The 19804-nt window shown below is 43.6% G+C and overlaps 1 protein-coding gene across 1 annotated transcript in view; it reads right to left on the bottom strand.

Annotated features, from left to right (window-relative positions):
- The window catches only part of LOC117346196 (vomeronasal type-2 receptor 26-like), a 124955-nt gene that overhangs the window by 38765 nt on the left and 66386 nt on the right, over nt 1–19804 (bottom strand). Inside the window, exon 3 of the mRNA XM_033915598.1 lies at nt 19534–19678. Coding sequence (XP_033771489.1) covers nt 19534–19678 — 145 coding nt within the window. The remainder of the gene's footprint in view (nt 1–19533; nt 19679–19804) is intronic.

Here is a 19804-nt window from a genome sequence, read left to right as displayed (position 1 = left end):
GAGGTATAAATTTGGTCATCCTGATGACTTAGATGTCCAAGTACATGAATTTAAAGAAAATTGGATGTCTAGCAGTCCAGCTTTCAAAAATGGCTGTTCTTGTACTTCCAACTTTTGATGTTTTGCAGGAAATGTCCAAAATTGGACTTAGAGGGCTATTTTTGATAGGATGTCTATTTTATACCTAAAGTACTGGATTCAATAACTGGCGCTTAAAAAATTATTGCTGTGAGCTATTCTATAAATGTTTCTTAGAGTCAGGATGAATATAAGCCAGAAAACCCTCCCCCCTCCAAAAAAAAAAACCAACAACTCCACAGAAACTAGAAATAGAGACAGAGAATACTTTTGAGACTCCATTTTTCATGAATTGAATTGAGAGCCATAGCTATCATTAGGTGTGGCCATTTACACCATCTAAACCAAGCGGGGATTCTACCTTATTCTATAACTATGTTTGTCACCTTGAGAAATACCCCTGATCTAACCATAACTCTCCTGTTTCAAATCCCCATTTTTGGACTCATGTAAAATTTAAGCACAAACTCCACACCTAAATTTATACATGAAGATTTTAATTAATGCCAATTAGCACCAAGATTTGCTTGCTTCAGGGGGATACATTTACAATTACTTTCGCCCTCTACTTATGAGGAATTTAGGAAACGTCTAAAAACACACCTGTTCCTAAAACATCTTGACAACTGATCCACTTATCTCTTTCCCCTCAATAGTGACTAACTGTCTTTTTGATCACTTTTCTCCTCAACAATGAATATCCTGTCTTATTACTTCTCTTTCTTCTTCCCCTCTTGAAGTCAGTCAATTTGTACCTTTGCTTAATCTTTTGTAAACCGCATAGAACTTCACGGTATTGCGGTATATAAGCTGTTATTATTATTATTATACATTTCATGATTATTTCAATTCAGCAGGAGATCTCACATCATGTGGCTATATTATGAATGCTACATATTAACTCTCCCACTTCAACATGGGGTTTAAAATTAATCAAATGAATTTCTTTGGATAGCACCACAGAAGTATTTTAAATGAATATAAACTTTTCCTGGTCACTAGTACCTGGTGTGACAAACCCAAGTCCGTTTCGGGTTTTGTCTATGACAAACCCAAGTCCGGTCTGGGTTTTGCCACAGAGATAAGGAAGAAATACACTATACCCCTTTGCAAGAGAGCTGACCAAGTAGAATCACAGACTACAAAGTTAGCTGACTACTGCTCAGACATTGAAGTGGAGTCAGAAGAGGCAGGGCAGGAAAAGTTGAAGCAGAAAAGCTGCACACGGTTTAAACCTGTCCCTAAGCCTGTTAGGAGATTACTCCCTTTCCAGCAGCCTATCCAGGCAAGGGTTAAGGCTGGAAAAGAACCTGCACTTAGCCAGATGGAACAAGCGTGGGTGTGGAAGGCCCCTCCCCCACCTAGGCTGAGGGGGAGTGTCTCTCCACAGCTTAAAATGAGGCACTGCAGTACACTAAGGTGGGAAGTAGCATGGAGGCAAATGGGAGAGAGCCAGCCACTCTATCTTTACCCAGGAGTCTGATACTACAGACTGGCAGATGGTGGATGCAGAGGAGCTTGCCTCTGCCCCTGAGAGTTGGGAAGGAACCCCAGGGGAAGCCATGGATACACAAGAAAGTCTGGTAGGACCGAAGGTGGTGCCCATGGATATTGACATACAGTAAGAGATATGTGTAGTGCCTTTATCTACAATTGTGGAGCCACCAGAGAAGAGAAGAATTTGTTTTGAAGGGGATTTGTATGTCTCTCCTTGTATAGTAAACTTTAAGTTTGTGCCCGAAAGCTTTATTTCTGAGGCTAACAAATGTTTTGAAGTATTTTCCTGCTAGCTGCTAGGCTGAGTGGTGAACGTTCCTCCCCCACAGCTGTGCATAATTAATTACCTTAACGGCACAGCAGGGAGACATGCTGAGAGCCCTGCATGTTCCCAGAGCTAAGACTAAGCAGAAAGAAAACTTCTTCCCAGTCTGGGATGTGTTAAGTTTGCCTTTGGAAACTTGTGCAAATGAGGATTACTTTTTACAGATCAACAGTGTGTGTGAGGAAACATTAAGCTGGTGAAACCATGTGACATGCTGGCTATGTTTTTGGTTGCTCAGTTTTTGTTAGGGTTTGTTTTCCTTTGCTGGGCTTACATGCCCATGAACTGGCACAGTTGCTGGAGCATAAGCGGCGTTGTAAATGCCCCATATATGATGTGCCTAAACGACCTGCCCTGGTGAAAAGGACTGTGTAGTGGAATACTAAGAAAGTCCAGAGGCAGGGGGACTGAAGGCTAAGGTGGGGCTTACCAAAAACAGGACAATGGATTTTGAGGATTTTGCCCTGTTTGAGCAGCTTATGTTTGCCCCATGATAATGATTGTTTGAAACTGCTGAGCTGAAGCCTGTTCCTTTTGCTTAATGAAACCAGTGACCATAATAAAACTTTCATTTACTGCATTCTGACTTGGACTCTTCCTATGCATGCCCTTATTAGGCTGATAAGAAGCCAGGCAAAGTCCTGAAGGGTCCCTTGGTAGTAAAGGACATGCCAGGCCAGAGAACTTTGTCACGATCCTGGGGCTCGCAACGCAGCGCCAGAGCGCGGGTGTGACATAAATGGTGTCAGAAGTGGGATCTGGTGCCCCCTTCAAGTGAAGAATGACATGGCAAGGTGGAAATTTTTTTAAAAAAATTTTCGCTTTATTGGAATCTGTTATTGGAAGAAAAGCAGGTTTGCACCAAGCAAGTGGAAACTACTGTTAACCTGGGATTATGCAGTCTTCAGGACAGCATCTCCAGAACCTGCAAAGGAGCAGCTGGTCTACAGCGGAGGAGAGCACAGCAGCGCGACTCATCCAAGAGCAGAGCCGGTAACCGGATGACATCTGGAGTTCCAGGGGAACCAGACGGAGACCAGGCGGTCTCAGAAGAAGAGCGGTACACCCTATAAGGAGCACAAAGGCGAAGACTCACCTGTGCCGCGGTAAGCGCACTAGACAGAGGATCTAGGAGGGTGGCACCGGGGGGTCATTAAATAGTGAGGATACTGCACTTGGATCGAGTGTTTGTTTTCCATTTGTTGCAGGTCCAGAATGGAGTCATCAGCATTGTCAGCAATGGTAAGAGCGTCACAGACAGAACGAGGACCTCAAGAAAATAATAGATGCTAACCAAGGTCTCTGGAAAGCTAGCCAGGAGGCGGCAGAGCGATACCACAAAGACTTTGTCCGGGTGATGGAAGCTCAGTCACAGGCGATAGGACAGCTATTACAAGCCACATCAGGCACTCCAGCCAGTAATACGGTACTAGGGGGCTTGCCTGTACAGCCTATGATGGGGCAGAACTCTTTAAATATGCTAAACCTTTGTCAAATCACTCCGAAAGACACTTTTGTTGAGCTCTTTTGGAAGGATTGCAACAGCAGCAGGTTGGCCAGCAGACCAATAGGCTGTGAGATTTTTCTGGCAGCCTTTCAAACTTGGTTCCAGGACATGCTAGTAATTACCAAGCCATTAAAACACACATCCTAGACTTCCTTGGTTTTACTAGGGAATATTATAGGCAGGATTTCCGAGGAATGCAGTGGCAGGAGAAGGAAAGGCCTAGAGTACTGTTGCAACGCCTCACGAAAATGGCAGAAAGGTGGCTGAAACCAGTACTGACAGACCCCGGAGCTCTGTTTGAAGAAATTGTGCTAGAACAATTCCTGGAAACGATGCCCCATGATATACAGAATTGGGTGCGCAGATAGGGATGCTAAGACCTTACCCAAACCCTGACAGTAATGGAAGCTTACCTAGATGCCCAAAGGATGGTAGAAATTGTAAGACCTGCGCATAGAATATACCCACCAACACCCACCCCTGCACACACATCTGAGGTAAGGTTACCTAGCTGGAATACATTTTCCAGAGCACAGGGTAATAGCCAAAAGAAGTTTGCACCAGCTACAGAGGTTAGGTGTTTTAATTGTGGGGGAGAGGGACATTGTCAGAGGGAGTGTGAGGAAAGGGGGTATTCTATGGTGGCATGTAGGGTATCGGAAGAGGATACCCAAAGGAGAGAGGGATATTTTCTACCAGTTTCAGTGGGTGGACGGGAGGTGAGTGCATTAGTGGACTCTGGGGCTGATCAGTCTATGATAGCCCATCAGTTCTGGCGGGAGGTATTCCCCAGAGAAGGAGGAATGGGGGACAAAGGAAAAGTGAGAATAAAGTGTGCTCATGTGGACATCAAACAATATCCAGTAAGATCCACCCTAATAAGATTCAAAGATAGGGTGTATAGAACCTCTCTGGCCATTATACCCAAGGCTCCCTTTGAAGTCATTTTAGGACGTGATTGGCAGGGGTTCCCTGAGATTATAAAAGGGAACTCCTTCAACTTAAACCTTACAGACTTTTCTTCCCTCTCTCTCGACGAACAAACCTCTCTCTGGAATACTTCTACAACATCCCTCTTAAACTCCCTGGCACCCCAACAGGAAAAAAAGAAATCCAGTTCAAACCTAACCCCCAAAAATAAACAACAACCATGGTATAACGAGAATCTCACTCTTCTTCGCAAACAACTACGCTCTACAGAACAAAAATGGCGAAAAACACCCTCTAACAATCTCCTTATCCTATACAAAGAAAAAGCAACTCATTATAAAAACGCTATTCAACAAGCAAAAAAAGATTATTACACTAAACTTATATCAACCACCCGTAACTCTTCCACTCTCTTTAATCTTGCTCAATCCCTCTCTAAATACTCAAAAAAAAAACTACCCATAACTTCCACTCCTTCAGCTAACGAATTAATTCTTTTTTTCGATACAAAAATCAAAGACATCAGAACTCTTCTCGGACCAACCCCCCCTCCTCTCTTAACCCATACACAAAATGATTCTTCATATCTCCCATTCAGCTCGATTTCAACCTTTAAAATGCCATCGCTAACAAACTTACTCCTCATCCTGCAATCTTTAAATACTTCTAATACTCCTCTAGAGAGTATTCCTCCCTTTCTTCTTAAAAAATTTTTTTCCCACTTTGGGCCATATATCTGGGAAATGATTTCTAAATCTCTTTCTGACTGTACTGTTCCTTCGGGTTGGAAAACTGCTCTTGTCTTTCCAAAAATTAAACAACATAATTCTGATCCCTCTCTTCCCGCAAATTATCGTCCAATTGCTAATCTTCCGTTATTATCGAAACTAACAGAAAAAATCGTTCATACTCAATTATCTGATTTCATCGAAAAAACTAACGCTTTACACCCCTGTCAAACCGGTTTTCGCTCATCTCATTCAACTGAACTGTCACTGCTAGGCCTCATATCAACCATACACTACTATCACGAACACCAAAAATCTGTCCTTCTTATATCTCTCGACCTCTCAGCAGCCTTTGATACTATTGACCATTCTCTCCTTCTAAATAGACTTAAAGACTGCGGTATCTCTGGATCTGCACTTTCATGGTTTAAATCTTACTTCACAGAACGCAGTTTCAAAGTTCAGGCAATGAACGAAACTTCAACTTCTTTAGTTCAAACCTATGGGGTTCCACAAGGTTCTATCCCATCACCTTTACTATTTAATATCTTTCTATCTCCACTCCTAACTATAGCACAATCTATTGGATTTACTATTTTCGCCTATGCAGATGACATTCAACTCCTTCATCCAATCGACACTTCTAATACTTCCGACATTAAAAATATTAACAATAAACTGGATTCCATAAACGACTGGCTCTACATTAACAAACTTTCTCTTAATGTTAACAAATCTCGTGGACTTTTATTCTCAACCAAAAATATTGAAACCTTACCTGAAAAAATAGCCATTAAATCAGTTCCAATCCAAATGGAAACAAAAATAAAACTTTTAGGGGTTATTATTGATAAAGATCTGTCATTTCACGATCACATCAGTTCTATAATAAAAACTTGTTTCTATAAACTTCGTATCATCCGCTCTTTGACTTCAATCCTACAGACCGAATCTATTACAATTCTAGTCCATTCCTTGATCATTTCTCATCTTGACTACTGTAATTCCCTCTTTAATGGTCTTCCACAAAAAGAAATCCGACGTCTTCAATTGATTCAAAATACAGCAATAAAACTCATTTATAAATTAGGAAAATATGATCACGTTACCCCAATTCTGAAAGATGCCCACTGGCTTCCTGTGGCCCATCGAATTACTTACAAAATTATTCTCCTGACCTTCAAAATAAAATCCTCCCATCTGCCTTCATTTCTACATAAACTTCTCATCCCTCAATGTTCATCTCGTACCTTAAGATCCACAAATCAAAATCTTCTTCTGATCCCCTCCATCAAAAGCTTTTATTACACACGGAAAATAAATTTCTCTGTTACTGCCCCAATGCTATGGAATTCTTTACCACAACTTCTTCGTGATGAACAACAACTAGATAAATTTAAAACAGGCTTAAAGACTTTCCTATTCCGTGATGCATTTATTTCTGTTTAGTAGCTAACTCTCAGTCATCTTCACTCGTTCAACATCACAAATTTATTCTAATGACTTTTCCCTTCCTAAATGTTGTTTTCCCATCCCCTCTTTCTCCCTTTTCTCTCTACATTGTAACTTTACCCTTCCATAAACCTCTTCCCTCACAATCAAGTTTGTCTAGTCTATGTTTTAATATACACTATTTGTACCTCTAAATGTAGAATATTTTAACTCCCCTCCCTATTTAATTTATATTTTTATTGTAATGTACACCGGCCAGATATTTATTTGATGGTCGGTATATTAAAACCAAATAAACTTGAAACTTGAAACTTGGAAGCACTGTTTAGTCAATACACGGTCACAGGCACCCACTAAAGATGGGGACGAAACGCAGTTAGGAGAGATTTTCCCCTTTACAGGAGAAGCGTTTCAGAAAGCACGGCAGAAAGGGGAATGCAAGTCACGCTCACAGAAAAGGAGGCAGCAGCAAAGGAGGGGTAGGGCAATGGGACAGGTTGGAAGAACTAAGAAGGTCCCATGGCTACCCAGAGAGGTAACGGAAACCTTCCCTACCTTTAGAGCGGAACAAAAGGATGATCCTACCCTTAGGGAAGGATGGCAGAGGGCAAGAGAAAGACAAGAAGGAGCAACCCGGTGGATACTAAGACAAGGGCTGTTGTACAGGGAAGGTCCTGGGGACATTCTAGGTAGTAAGGAACAGCAGCTAGTGGTCCCTCATGGGTTTAGGAAGCTGGTTATGAGAGTAGCGCATGACCACCCTTTATCGGGACATAAGGGGGCAGAGGCTACCTTTACGTAGGTGGCTCGGCGATTCTTCTGGCCAGGGATTAGGCAGGAAGTGATGGAATACTGTCAGTCCTGTCCGACCTGCCAGAAGTTGTCCTTGGCAAGGCCAGCGAGAGCACCGCTCATACCCATTCTAATAGTGGAAGATCCAGTAGGGCGCCTGGCAATGGATATAGTAGGGCCTCTGGAAAAAAACCCTAGGGGTAATAATTTCATTCTGGTAGTGATGGACATAGCCACCCAGTTTCCTTGGGCATTTCCGCTCAGGAAAACGACGTCCACATCATTATGAAAGAGTTACTGGGGTTATTTTGTTTGGTAGGATTTCCTAGGAAGGTACTGACCGACCAGGGCAGCAATTTCCTCTCAACAGAGATGAAGTTGTTCTGGGAGGTTTTTGGTATCAGACACATTAAAACCTCTGCCTACCACCCCCAAGCTAATGGTATGGTAGAAAGGTTTAATCAAACCCTTAAATAGATGCTCACAAAGGGGGTAGGAGAGGAACCAAGGGATTGGGACCTACTGGTACCCTTCGCCCTTTTTGCTGCTCGGGAGAAAGTCCAAGACTCACTAGGAATAAGTCCCTATGAATTAATGTTTGGGCGGTCCCCTAGGGGAATGCTAGACATGTTAAGGGACAAATGGAACTTTCTGGAGGAGACGGAGAGTAATATTATTTCGTATCTAGCGCGACTTAAGGAGGGGTTGAGGCGCGCTCTGGTCCTGGGAAAGAAAAATTTAGAATGGAGCCAACGTCAGAAGACCTATTATGATAAGAAAGCCAGGTCACGACAGCTACAGGTGGGAGATCAGGTGTTAATGTTGGTGCCGTCTGACTCTCACAAATTCTTGGCCCGATGGAAAAGACCAGGGACGGTCACAGAGAAAATAGGAGACGTGGATTATAGAGTGAAGGGGGAGTACAAACGTATCATATTAACTTGTTAAAGCCCTGGAAAGATAGGGTGGCCCTCACAATGCTTGCACAGCGGGGACAGGAGGATGACCTGGGTCCGCAGATAGCAGTATTTGGCACACAAGGGGAGGTGAATATAGGAACGGATCTCTCCCAAAGGCAATTCCGTCAAGTCATGATGTTTTTTCCCCACTACCTGGCAGAACAGAAGTGGTGGCCCACGATATTGTGACCAACCCAGGGAAGGTGATAAGGGTACATCCTTATAGGTTATCGGAAGAAAAGAAAAAGCTGGTGGAGGAATTAGTCCAGGAGATGCTCACCTTAGGGGTGATAGAGCGTTCGCAGAGCCCTGGTGCAGTCCAATTGTGATTGTCCCCAAAGCAGACGGGACGCCTCGTTTTTGCATCAACTTTAGGCAACTAAATGAGATGTCCCAATTCGACGCGTTCCCGATGCCAAGGGTCGATGAACTGTTGGATAAGCTAGGCCAGGCCCAGTTTTTGATGACCTTGGATCTAACAAAAGGGTACTGGCAAATTCCTCTCACGGAGTCTGCATGGCCTAAGACAGCGTTCAGCATCCCTCGGGGGTAGTTCCAATTCAGGAGGATGCCTTTTGAACTTCACGGGGCAGCTGCAACTTATCAACACTTAGTCCACGAGGTGCTCAGGGAACACCACGAGTATGCGGATGCATACATCGATGACATATTCACTCAACAACATGGGAACAACATCTAGGACACCTAGCGCTAGTACTGAGGGCAGTGAGGAATGCGGGATTGACAGTGAACCCGAAAAAGTGTTTCTTAGCCCAACGGGAGGTCAAGTACCTAGGATATATTGTAGGCCTATGGTGGATAAGGTCGAATGTATTTGGACATATACCCGTCCTGGCAATAAAAAGCAGCTTAGAGCTTTCCTGGGGCTGATTGGTTATTATAGGCAGTTCATTGCTCATTCCTAAGCTCGGGCAGGGCCCCTCATGGACATGTTAAGAAAGGGAAGTCCAGAAACACTTTGTTGGGGGGAAACTGAGAATCAGGCCTTCGAAGCCCTGAGAGAATGCCTGTGCCTGACCAGTCCAGAAGGCCATTGATTTCAATTAACCTTTGGTCTTACAAACAGACGCATCAGGTACAGGACTAGGAGCAGTCCTTAGTCAGGAAAGTCAGGGGATGGAACACCCAATGTTGTACCTCAGCAGAAAACTTCACCCAAATGAATGGAGGTATGCCACCGTGGAACAAGAATGTTTGGCAGTGAAATGGGCGGTGCAAATGCTGGAACATTACCTCCAGGATAGGGAGTTCACACTGGTCACCGACCATGCTGCATTAAAATGGTTAAATACCATACGAAATAATAACGCACGGCTTACTCGCTGGTACTTAGCACTACAGGCATTTAAGTTCACGGTAGTGCATCGGCCGGGGAAGTTGAACACCAATGTTGACATCTTGTCTAGGATCCCAGAGAACATGGGGGGGTAATCCAACTATCAGCAATAGTCAGCTTTTAAGTGTGGGGGAATGTGACAAACCCAAGTCCGTTTCGGGTTTTGTCTATGACAAACCCAAGTCCGGTCCGGGTTTTGCCACAGAGATAAGGAAGAAATATACTATACCCCTTTGCAAGAGAGCTGACCAAGTAGAATCACAGACTACAGAGTTAGCTGACTACTGCTCAGACATTGAAGTGGAGTCGGAAGAGGCAGGGCAGAAAAGCTGCACACGGTTTAAACCTGTCCCTAAGCCTGATAGGAGATTACTACCTTTCCAGCAGCCTATCCAGGCAAGGGTTAAGGCTGGAAAAGAACCTGCACTTAGCCAGATGGAACAAGCCTGGGTATGGAAGGCCCCTCCCCCACCTAGGCTGAGGGGGAGTGTCTCTCCACAGCTTAAAATGAGGGAGTGCAGTACACTAAGTGGGGAAGCAGCATGGAGGCAAACGGGAGAGAGCCAGCCACTCTCTCTTCACCCAGAGGAGTCTGATGGTACAGACTGGCAAATGGTGGATGCAGAGGAGCTTGCTGAAACGACCACAGGTCCCAATTTGTATTTACCTTGTTCTGCTGTTCTCACTATGGATGCATCCTAGAAGGAAAGCACACACACACAGACATACAAACGCACACGCAAATAGGCAAACAGATGTGATCTTTATTCAGAGTACTGGAGCATTTATATAGCATTTTACATGGGTCAGTTTTTTCAGGATATGACTGTAGGGAAAACCATATTTGGTAGCAAACATAAGGAGGGGGGGATGTTCCATAACTACTGTGCTTTATTGTCTAAGCTTAGCAAATGTTTCTTGTTTCTTATCTAAGTGTCTCACAAGAAACAAAATCATCCACCAGTTTCATGAGGAGGAGTGACCTTGGCAAACTAGTTAGCTATAGAGAACACAGAGCGCTTTTTTATTTCACAAGCAGGAATAGAAAAACTTACAAAGAAGGCATATATGTGCCCCTTCACTTGCCTCTGCCCCTGAGAGTTGGGAAGGAACCCTAGGGGAAGCCATGGATACACAAGAAAGTCTGGTAGGACCAGAGGTGGTGCCCATGGATATTGACATACAGTAAGAGATATGTGTAGTGCCTTTATCTACAATTGTGAAGCCACCAGAGAAGAGAGGGATTTGTTTTGAAGGGGATTTGTATGTCTCTCCTTGTATAGTAAACTTTAAGTTTGTGCCCAAAAGCTTTATTTCTGAGGCTAACAAATGTTTTGAAGTATTTTCCTGCTAGCTGATAGGCGGAGCCAGGAATGTTCCTCCCCCACAGCTGTGCATAATTAATTACCTTAACGCACAGCAGGGAGACGTGCTGAGAGCCCTGCATGTTCCCAGTGCTAAGACTAAACAGAAAGAAAACTTCTTCCCAGTCTGGGGTGTGTTAAGTTTGCCTTTTGAAACTTGTGCAAATGAGGATTACTTTTTACAGATCAACAGTGTGTGTGAGGAAACAATAAGCTGGTGAAACCATGTGACATGCTGGCTATGTTTTTGGTTGCTCAGTTTTTGTTAGGGTTTGTTTTCCTTTGCTGGGCTTACATGCCCATTGTTACCAGCGGGGTCAGGGCAATGGGTCCCGAGCCGCTGGGACACTGAAGTTTTGGTCCTTGTGTGCTGCGGCTGGCGACACAAGGATAAATAAGTCAGGATTAGCACAAAAAGGAAAAACACACTGCAAACAGGTAAGTAAGAAAACCAAAACCTGGACTGGATTTAATGTGAAATATTCAAAAACAAAATAGTTGCTTCACTCTCCAGCTTGAATATCAGTCCTCAAAACAAAGTTATCACAAACTAAACTTGTCAGGCAATGACCATTAATAGGAAAGTCTTGTAATGTTCATAAGAGGTAAACTCATTATTCTTATAATCTCTCCCATCAGAGAGTTTCAAAAAAAAAAAAAAAAACAGCCAAAACAGAAAAGAGGAAAAACAAACTCCACAAACTGTATTCTGAACTCTCAACGTCCAAAAGGAGTTCTTTTCTGTTAAGACAGAATTCCACACAGTAAAGTGTCTTTTAGTCTGACTAAGAAAAAGGTGCAGCACAAGTCCTTATTTTCCTCCTAAGCAGACTTATCTTAAACCAGTGCTACGGCACTGATTTCTTCCAGCATCTGAAGTGCTGGGCAAGGTGGTGTGCCTCACGTGATGAAATTTTGCCAAATATTGGCCCGCTATCCCACCACATGTAACGTGAGGCTAACCCCCACATACCTTTTTAAGGGCAATTTTGGGGGGTTTATGATTCCAAATGAAGGCAGAAATGGGTTTATCTACCGTTTTGTAGAAAAGGGGTGGAAATAAGTGGGGAATCATGCTAAGTACAAAGTTAATTTTTGGAGCTAAAACCATTTTAACCATCTCAACTCTACCCCACCATGAAAGATGGAGGGGATGCCAGGATTGTATCAGGGATTTAAAGATTGTTATCAAATTGTCGCCATTGTGTTTGATCGTAGCAGGGAATGATGTATAGAGATTAATTCCCAAGTATCTGATATGCGACGGGGACCAGAGAAGATTAAATGGCTGAATTAATTCAGGACAAGAGTAGTTATTGAGGGGTAATACTTCTGTTTTTTTGGTTTTTTTTTATTTTGTAGCCTGAAAACGCAGAGAAGGATTGAATTAGATCAAAGTGATCAGGTTTGGTGAGAGAGAGAAGAATATCATCTGTATAAGCCGATAATTTATTTTCTGAATTGCAGTGTAGGATGCCCGAGATGCTTTTATTAGAATTAATGGCTAAGAGAAGAGGCTCAAGAGCCAGGTTAAAAAGGTATGGTGAAAGGGGGCAGCCTTGACAGATACCACGGTGCAAAGTGAAAAAGGGTGACAAAATATTGTTAGTAATTATAGAGGCCCTAGGATTGGAATAGAGGATTTGGACATATTCTAAAAATTTAGAAGGAAAATCAAACCATTGCATTGTTTGGAACAAATAGGACAATTCCACCCTATCAAACGCCTTTTCAGCATCTAGTGACATGGCTGTACATGGAGCTTTAAGAGAGCGAGCAATCGACGCTAGGTGGAAGAAAAGACGAGAATTATCAGAAATGAGTCTACCCGGCATAAAACCAATTTGGTGAGAAGAAATTAATTTACTAATATGGTGATGAAGTCTATGGGAGAGGACTGTGGCATAGATTTTGTAATCAACATTTAATAATGATACGGGTATATAGTTGGAGATTTGTTGGGGGTCTTTGTTAGGTTTAGGGATAACCGTAATTACAGCGTCAAGAAAATGACTAGAAGAGATCTGTTAAGAACATAAGAACATAAGAAGCGCCATCTCCGGATCAGACCTTCGGTCCATCAAGTCCGGCGATCCGCACACGCGGAGGCCCCGCCAGGTATACACCTGGTTTATTTATAGCCTCCATATCTTTATATGCCTTTCTCAAGGAGATATGCATCTAGTTTGCTTTTGAAGCCTGGGACTGTCGATTCCGCAATAATCTCCCCTGGGAGAGTATTCCAGATGTCCACCACTCTCTGTGTGAAGCAGAACTTCCTGACATTAGTCCTGAACTTGTCCCCCCTTAGCTTCATTTCATGTCCTCTTGTCCGTGTCAAATTGGACAATGTAAATAATCTTCTCTGCTCTATTTTGTCGATTCCTTTCAGTATTTTGAAGGTCTCGATCATATCCCCCCGCAGTCTCCTTTTCTCAAGGGAGAACAATCCCAGTGTTTTAAGTCGATCCTCATATACCAGTTTCTCCATACCCTTCACTAGTTTAGTTGCTCGTCTCTGCACCCTCTCCAGCAGTTTTATATCCTTCTTTAGGTAGGGAGACCAATGTTGGACGCAGTATTCCAAGTGAGGTCTGACCATTGCCCTATAAAGCGGCATTATTACTTTCTCCGATCTACTCGAGATTCCTTTCTTTATCATGCCCAACATTCTATTTGCCTTCTTTGCCGCTGCCGCGCATTGTGCCGACGGCTTCAGGGTCCTATCTATCAGTACACCCAGGTCTCTTTCTTGTTCACTTTTTCCCAGAGTTGCACCTGTCATTTTGTACTCGTATTCCTTATTCTTACTGCCTAAATGCATTACCTTGCATTTCTCCACGTTGAACCTCATTTGCCATTTCTCCGCCCATTTTTCTAACCGACACAAATCGCTCTGGAACATAAGAACATAAGAACATAAGAATTGCCATCTCCGGATCAGACCCATGGTCCATCGAGTCCGGCGATCCGCACACGCGGAGGCCCAGTCAGGTATACACCTGATTGTTCTAATCACCCATATCCCTCTATGCCTCTCATAAGGAGATGTGCATCTAATTTGCCTTTGAATCCTAGCACAGTGGATTCCTTAATAACCTCCTGTGGAAGAGCATTCCATGCGTCCACCACTCGCTGCGTAAAGCAGAACTTCCTGACATTTGTCCTGGACTTGTCACCCCTTAGCTTCAAACCATGTCCTCTTGTCCGTGTCACATTGGACAATGTAAATAATTTGTTTTTCTGCTCTATTTTATCGATGTCTTTCAGTATTTTGAACGTCTCTATCATGTCCCCTCGCAGCCTCCTCTTCTCAAGGGAGAACAATCCTAGTTTCTTGAGTCGTTCCTCATATTCCAATTTCTCCATACCTCTTATTAGTTTCGTTGCTCGTCTCTGCACCCTCTCCAGCAGTTTTATATCCTTCTTTAGGTTGGGAGACCAATGTTGTACACAGTATTCCAAGTGTGGTCTGACCATCGCTCTATAAAGCGGCATTATGACTTTCTCCGATCTACTTGTGATTCCTTTCTTTATCATGCCCAACATTCTGTTTGCTTTCTTTGCCGCTGCCGCACATTGTGCCGACGGCTTCAGGGTCCTATCTATCAGTACACCCAGGTCCTTTTCTTGTTCGCTCTTACCCAGAGTTGCTCCTGACATTCTATACTCGTGTTCCTTATTCTTACTACCTAAATGCATTACTTTGCATTTCTCCACGTTGAACTTCATCTGCCATTGCTCTGCCCATTTCTCTAGCTGATACAAGTCGCTCTGGAGTTCCTCGCTATCTTCCTGCGATCTGATTTCCCGGCATAGCTTTGTGTCGTCTGCAAACTTAATGATCTCACTGGATATTCCGCCTTCCAGGTCATTGATATATATATTAAATAGAATCGGCCCAAGTACCGAGCCCTGGGGCACACCACTAGTCACTTTCTCCCAGTCTGAGAACTTCCCATTTATGCCCACTCTCTGCTTCCTGTTTTCCAGCCATTTGCCTATCCACCTTTGTATATCTCCCTCTATTCCATGGCTTTGTAGTTTCCTGAGAAGTCTTTCATGCGGAACTTTGTCGAATGCTTTCTGGAAGTCCAAATAAATTATGTCCACCGGCATTCCACTATCAATTTGCTTGTTCACGGTCTCAAAAAATTGAAGCAAATTCGTTAAACATGATTTCCCTTTCCTGAACCCATGTTGACTGGGTTTCAGCAAGTCGTGTGTATCTAAGTGCCGGACTATGCTATCCTTGATCAGTGCTTCAACCATCTTTCCAGGGACAGACGTAAGGCTCACTGGTCTGTAGTTGCCCGGTTCTCCTCTTGATCCTTTCTTGAAAATTGGCGTGACATTCGCTATCTTCCAGTCATCTGGTATCTGTCCAGTTCTGATTGTCAGATTGGTGAGTTTTTGCAATAACTCTCCGATTTCAATCTTCAATTCTTTTAAGACTCTCGGATGAATTCCATCCGGTCCAGGGGATTTGTCACTTTTAAGTTTGTCGATCTGGTAGTATATCTGGTCCAACTCCACTTCAACTGTGGTGAGGCTGTCTTCTATTACTCCATTAAACACTTTCATTGCCTCTGGTATTTTTGCAGTATCCTCCTCCGTAAAGACAGACGCAAAGAAGGAATTTAGTTTGTCCGCAATTTGTTTATCTTCCTTAATGTACCCTTTTCTTCCCTGGTCGTCCAGGGGTCCCACCGCCTCTTTTGCGGGTTTTTTCCCTTTCACGTATCTAAAGAAGGGCTTGAAGTTCTTGGCCTCTTGCGCTATTTTTTCTTCATAGTCCTTTTTGGCATCCCTCACCGCCTTGTGACATTTCTTCTGTTCGTCTTTATGTTTTTTCCATGCTTCGGTCGTTTTGATGTGTTTCCATTTTTTGAAAGAGTCCTTCTTTTCTTTTATGGCTTCCTTCACCTGTCTGGTAAGCCATGCCGGTTCTCCCTTACCTTTTGTTCTCCCTTCCTTGGAGATCCTCGGAATGTGTAGGTTTTGTGCTTCTGTGATAGTACTTTTCAGTAGGGACCATGCCTGGTCTACTGTTTCAATTTTATCCACCTTTTTCTTGAGTCGTTGTTTCACCATGGCTCTCATGCGATCGTATTTGCCCTTTTTAAAGTTAAAGGTTTTGGTTAAGGTTTTGGCACTTTTTCTATTCCCGATGTCAAGCTTAAAGATGATCACATTGTGATCGCTCGTCCCCAGCGGTACCGTAACTTCTACTTCTTTTGTCGGTCCCGTGAGGCCATTTAGCACCAAGTCCAGGGTGACGTTGCCTCTTGTCGGCTCTTTCACCATTTGTTCCAGGAAGCAATCCCCTAGCGCCTCCAGGAACTTGGCCTCCTTGCCGCAGTTGGAGGTTCCTAGTTTCCAGTCTATCCTCGGGAAATTGAAGTCTCCCAATATTATTACATTGCCCGTCTTGCATTCTCGTTTGATTTCCTCACTATCCTCCTGCGATCTGATTGCCCGGCAGAGTTTTGTGTCGTCTGCAAACTTGATGATCTCACTGGATGTTCCGTTTTCCATGTCATTGATATAAATATTAAAAAGGATCGGCCCAAGTACCGAGCCCTGGGGTACACCACTAGTCACTTTCTCCCAGTCAGAGAACTTCCCATTTATGCCCACTCTCTGCTTTCGGTTTTCCAGCCATTTGCCTATCCATCTTTGTATATCTCCCTCTATGCCATGGCTTTGTAGTTTCCTGAGAAGTCTTTCGTGTGGAACTTTGTCGAACGCTTTCTGGAAATCCAAGTATATTATGTCCACCGGCTTCCACTATCAATTTGCTCGTTCACGGTCTCAAAGAATTGGAGTAAATTCGTCAAACACGATTTCCCTTTCCTGAATCCATGTTGACTGGGTTTCATCAAGTCGTGTGTGTCCAAGTGCTGAACTATGCTATCCTTGATCAGTGATTCAATCATCTTGCCGGGGACAGACGTAAGACTCACAGGTCTATAGTTGTCTATATGTTGAGGGCTAAGGGAATTGAATAGAGATGTAAGTATAGGGGACAGTTTATCCTGGATGGCCTTGTAAAGTTCTACTGTAAGCCCATCTAATCCAGGTGTTTTCCCCGAAGAGAGGTGCTTTATAGACGATATTATTTCAGAGACGTCAAACGGCTTTTGTAGTGAATCACAGTCAGCTTGTGAGAGTTTAGGGGATTTTAGTGAAGCCAGAAAATGGTTTATAGAATCGGGTTGCTCAGACACTTCTGAGGAATATAGTGTAGAGCAGTGGTCTCAAACAGGCGGCCCGGGGGCCACATGCAGCCCACCAGGTACTATTTTGAGGCCTTTGGTATATGTATCATAATCACAAAAGTAAAATAACAGTTTTTTGATCATATGCCTCTTTAACTATAAATTACAGTATTATTATTAAGACCTAGCCAAAAGGAAAGATTTATAAACTATAAAGAGTTTTACCTCATGCAAAATTATCATTTCTTTAATAAGACAGTAACTATTTTTTCTGAGGCCCTCCAAATACTTACAAATCCAAAATGTGGCCCTGCAAAGGGTTTGAGTTTGAGACCACTGGTGTAGCGTAATAGGAATGAAAGGCTGTAGAAATATCAGAGTGTGAGGATAAGAGATGTCTGTTAGAGCTTTTTATAGATGGGATCTGGATTTTAAGTCGTTTCCTTTTAAGGTAGTTAGCTAACATTCTACTACTGTTGTTCATTTCTACATAATATTTGGTAGAGGTAAGGAAAATGTCTTGCTGTGCGGCAAGGCTAGCCAGTTTTTTATGTCTGTATATGGCCATTTGGTGGAGGATGGGCTGGGGAGGGCTTCAATGGCTGGGAGGGTGTAGATGGGCTGGAGTAAGTCTTAACAGAGATTTCGGCACAGTACCGGGTAAAGCTTTGGATTCTTGCCCAGAAATAGCTAAGAAGAAAATTTAAATTTAAATTGAATCAGGTTGGGCAGACTGGATGGACCATTCGGGTCTTTATCTGCCGTCATCTACTATGTTACTATGTTACTGGAGTACAAAAACAGTCTGACCTGCTCAAACAATAGGCCTTCCAGGAAAACCTGGACACTTGTAATCCACAGTGATACAAAACAGTTGCAATGCAAACAAAAATAGTCCAATCAGCAAACACCCGGATATTTATAATCCACAGTTTAGAGGCTTTAAACACTTGCCTTGGCTTAGCTGACTTCCATGGGCTGCACTCTGGATGGTAACTCTGTCACTGGCTCCGGCTCCAAATCCAGTTCCATACCCTGGACTTCTTCCAAAGGGCCTACCGGTGATTCTGCTCCAGCCTCAACCAGTTCCATGGATTTGGGAACTGAACAGCTAGGCAGAGCTGCCAGCCCTGAGCCTTGCGACTGCTTCCCTTGCCTCCAGCTCTCCTTCTCTCCCTCTAGCCATGCAGACCTAAGGTTTAGAAGTTGGGGACCACGCCCCAAATGCTCAGGTGTGCCGGATATCCTGATTTTCCTTCCCTTACTAAGTGGGGGAAGGGAAACCTGCAGTTTAGCACTAGCACTCCCTCTGCTGGATACAGGAGTCATGGCAGGCAAAAGGTTACCTTGGGGATTAAACAGAGCAGCTTGGGCACTATCTGCTCTAGCAATGGGCTTTATATTAGGAACAGCCCTAGCAGACATACCTTGCATTTTACACCATGAACCGGCATAGCTGCTGGAGCATAAGCGGTGTTGTAAATGCCCCATAGATGATGTGCCTAAACGACCTGCCCTGGTGAAAAGGACTGTGTAGTGGAATACTAAGAAAGTCCAGAGGCAGGGGGACTGAAGGCTAAGGTGGGGCTTACCAAAACCTGGACACTGGATTTTGAGGATTTTGCCCTGTTTGAGCAGCTTATGTTTGCCCCATGATAATGATTGTTTTGAAACTGCTGAGCTGAAGCCTGTGCCTTTTGCTTAATGAAACCAGTGACCATAATAAAACTTTCATTTACTGCATTCTGACTTGGACTCTTCCCTTGCATGCCCTTATTGCGCTGATAAGAAGCCAGGCAAAGTCCTGAAGGGTCCCTTGGTGGTAAGGGACACGCCAGGCCAGAGAACTTTGTCACAATCCCGGGGCTCGCAACGCAGCGCCAGAGCGTGGGTGTGACACTGGCCAAAACCCAAGGAGTAGCAATATTCCATGCTACCGATCCAGAGCAAGCAGTGGCTTCCCCATGTCTTCCTCAATGACAGACTATGGACTTTTCCTTCAGGAACTTGTCCAAACCTTTCTTAAAACCAGCTACACTATCCACTCTTACCACATCCTCTGGCAATGTGTTCCAGAGCTTAACTATTCTCTGAGTGAAAAAAAAATTTTCTCCAATTGGTTTTAAAAGTATTTCCCTGTAACTTCATCGTGTTTGTTTGTTCATGATTGTTGGGTGTATTTATCAAAATCATGAGGGGGAGAAGGTGGTTAAGGATGAAGGGTCACCTTCATTACTCCTGTGTAAGTTTCCCTCTCACTCTGTGCAAAGGATACCACTCTTTCTTTTGAATAAAAAATTCTGGTATCAAATACTAAAATTACCTTCCATGGCAAAGAGTGCAAAACTTCCCTATTTTCTCTAGTCCATGTGGTGCCATTTCTTGAGCCAGACATGATCATGTCATGCAGTGCGTGTGCCACGGCATACACAGCATTGTACACACTATAGCTGCTGCTAAAGGATGTGCTGAAACATTGAGAGTAAACCATATTGTAAGACTTGCAGTCTCTTCTGATCATCTTTGAGCATCTGCTGTTACACAGGTCTTTCCACCAAGTTTTAGCTTCGTAATCACTTGCCAGCCAGACAGGT

The sequence above is a fragment of the Geotrypetes seraphini genome, chromosome 12, assembly GCF_902459505.1.
Source record: "Geotrypetes seraphini chromosome 12, aGeoSer1.1, whole genome shotgun sequence".
NCBI lineage: Eukaryota > Metazoa > Chordata > Amphibia > Gymnophiona > Dermophiidae > Geotrypetes > Geotrypetes seraphini.
This window is presented reverse-complemented; position numbering and strand designations above follow the sequence as displayed.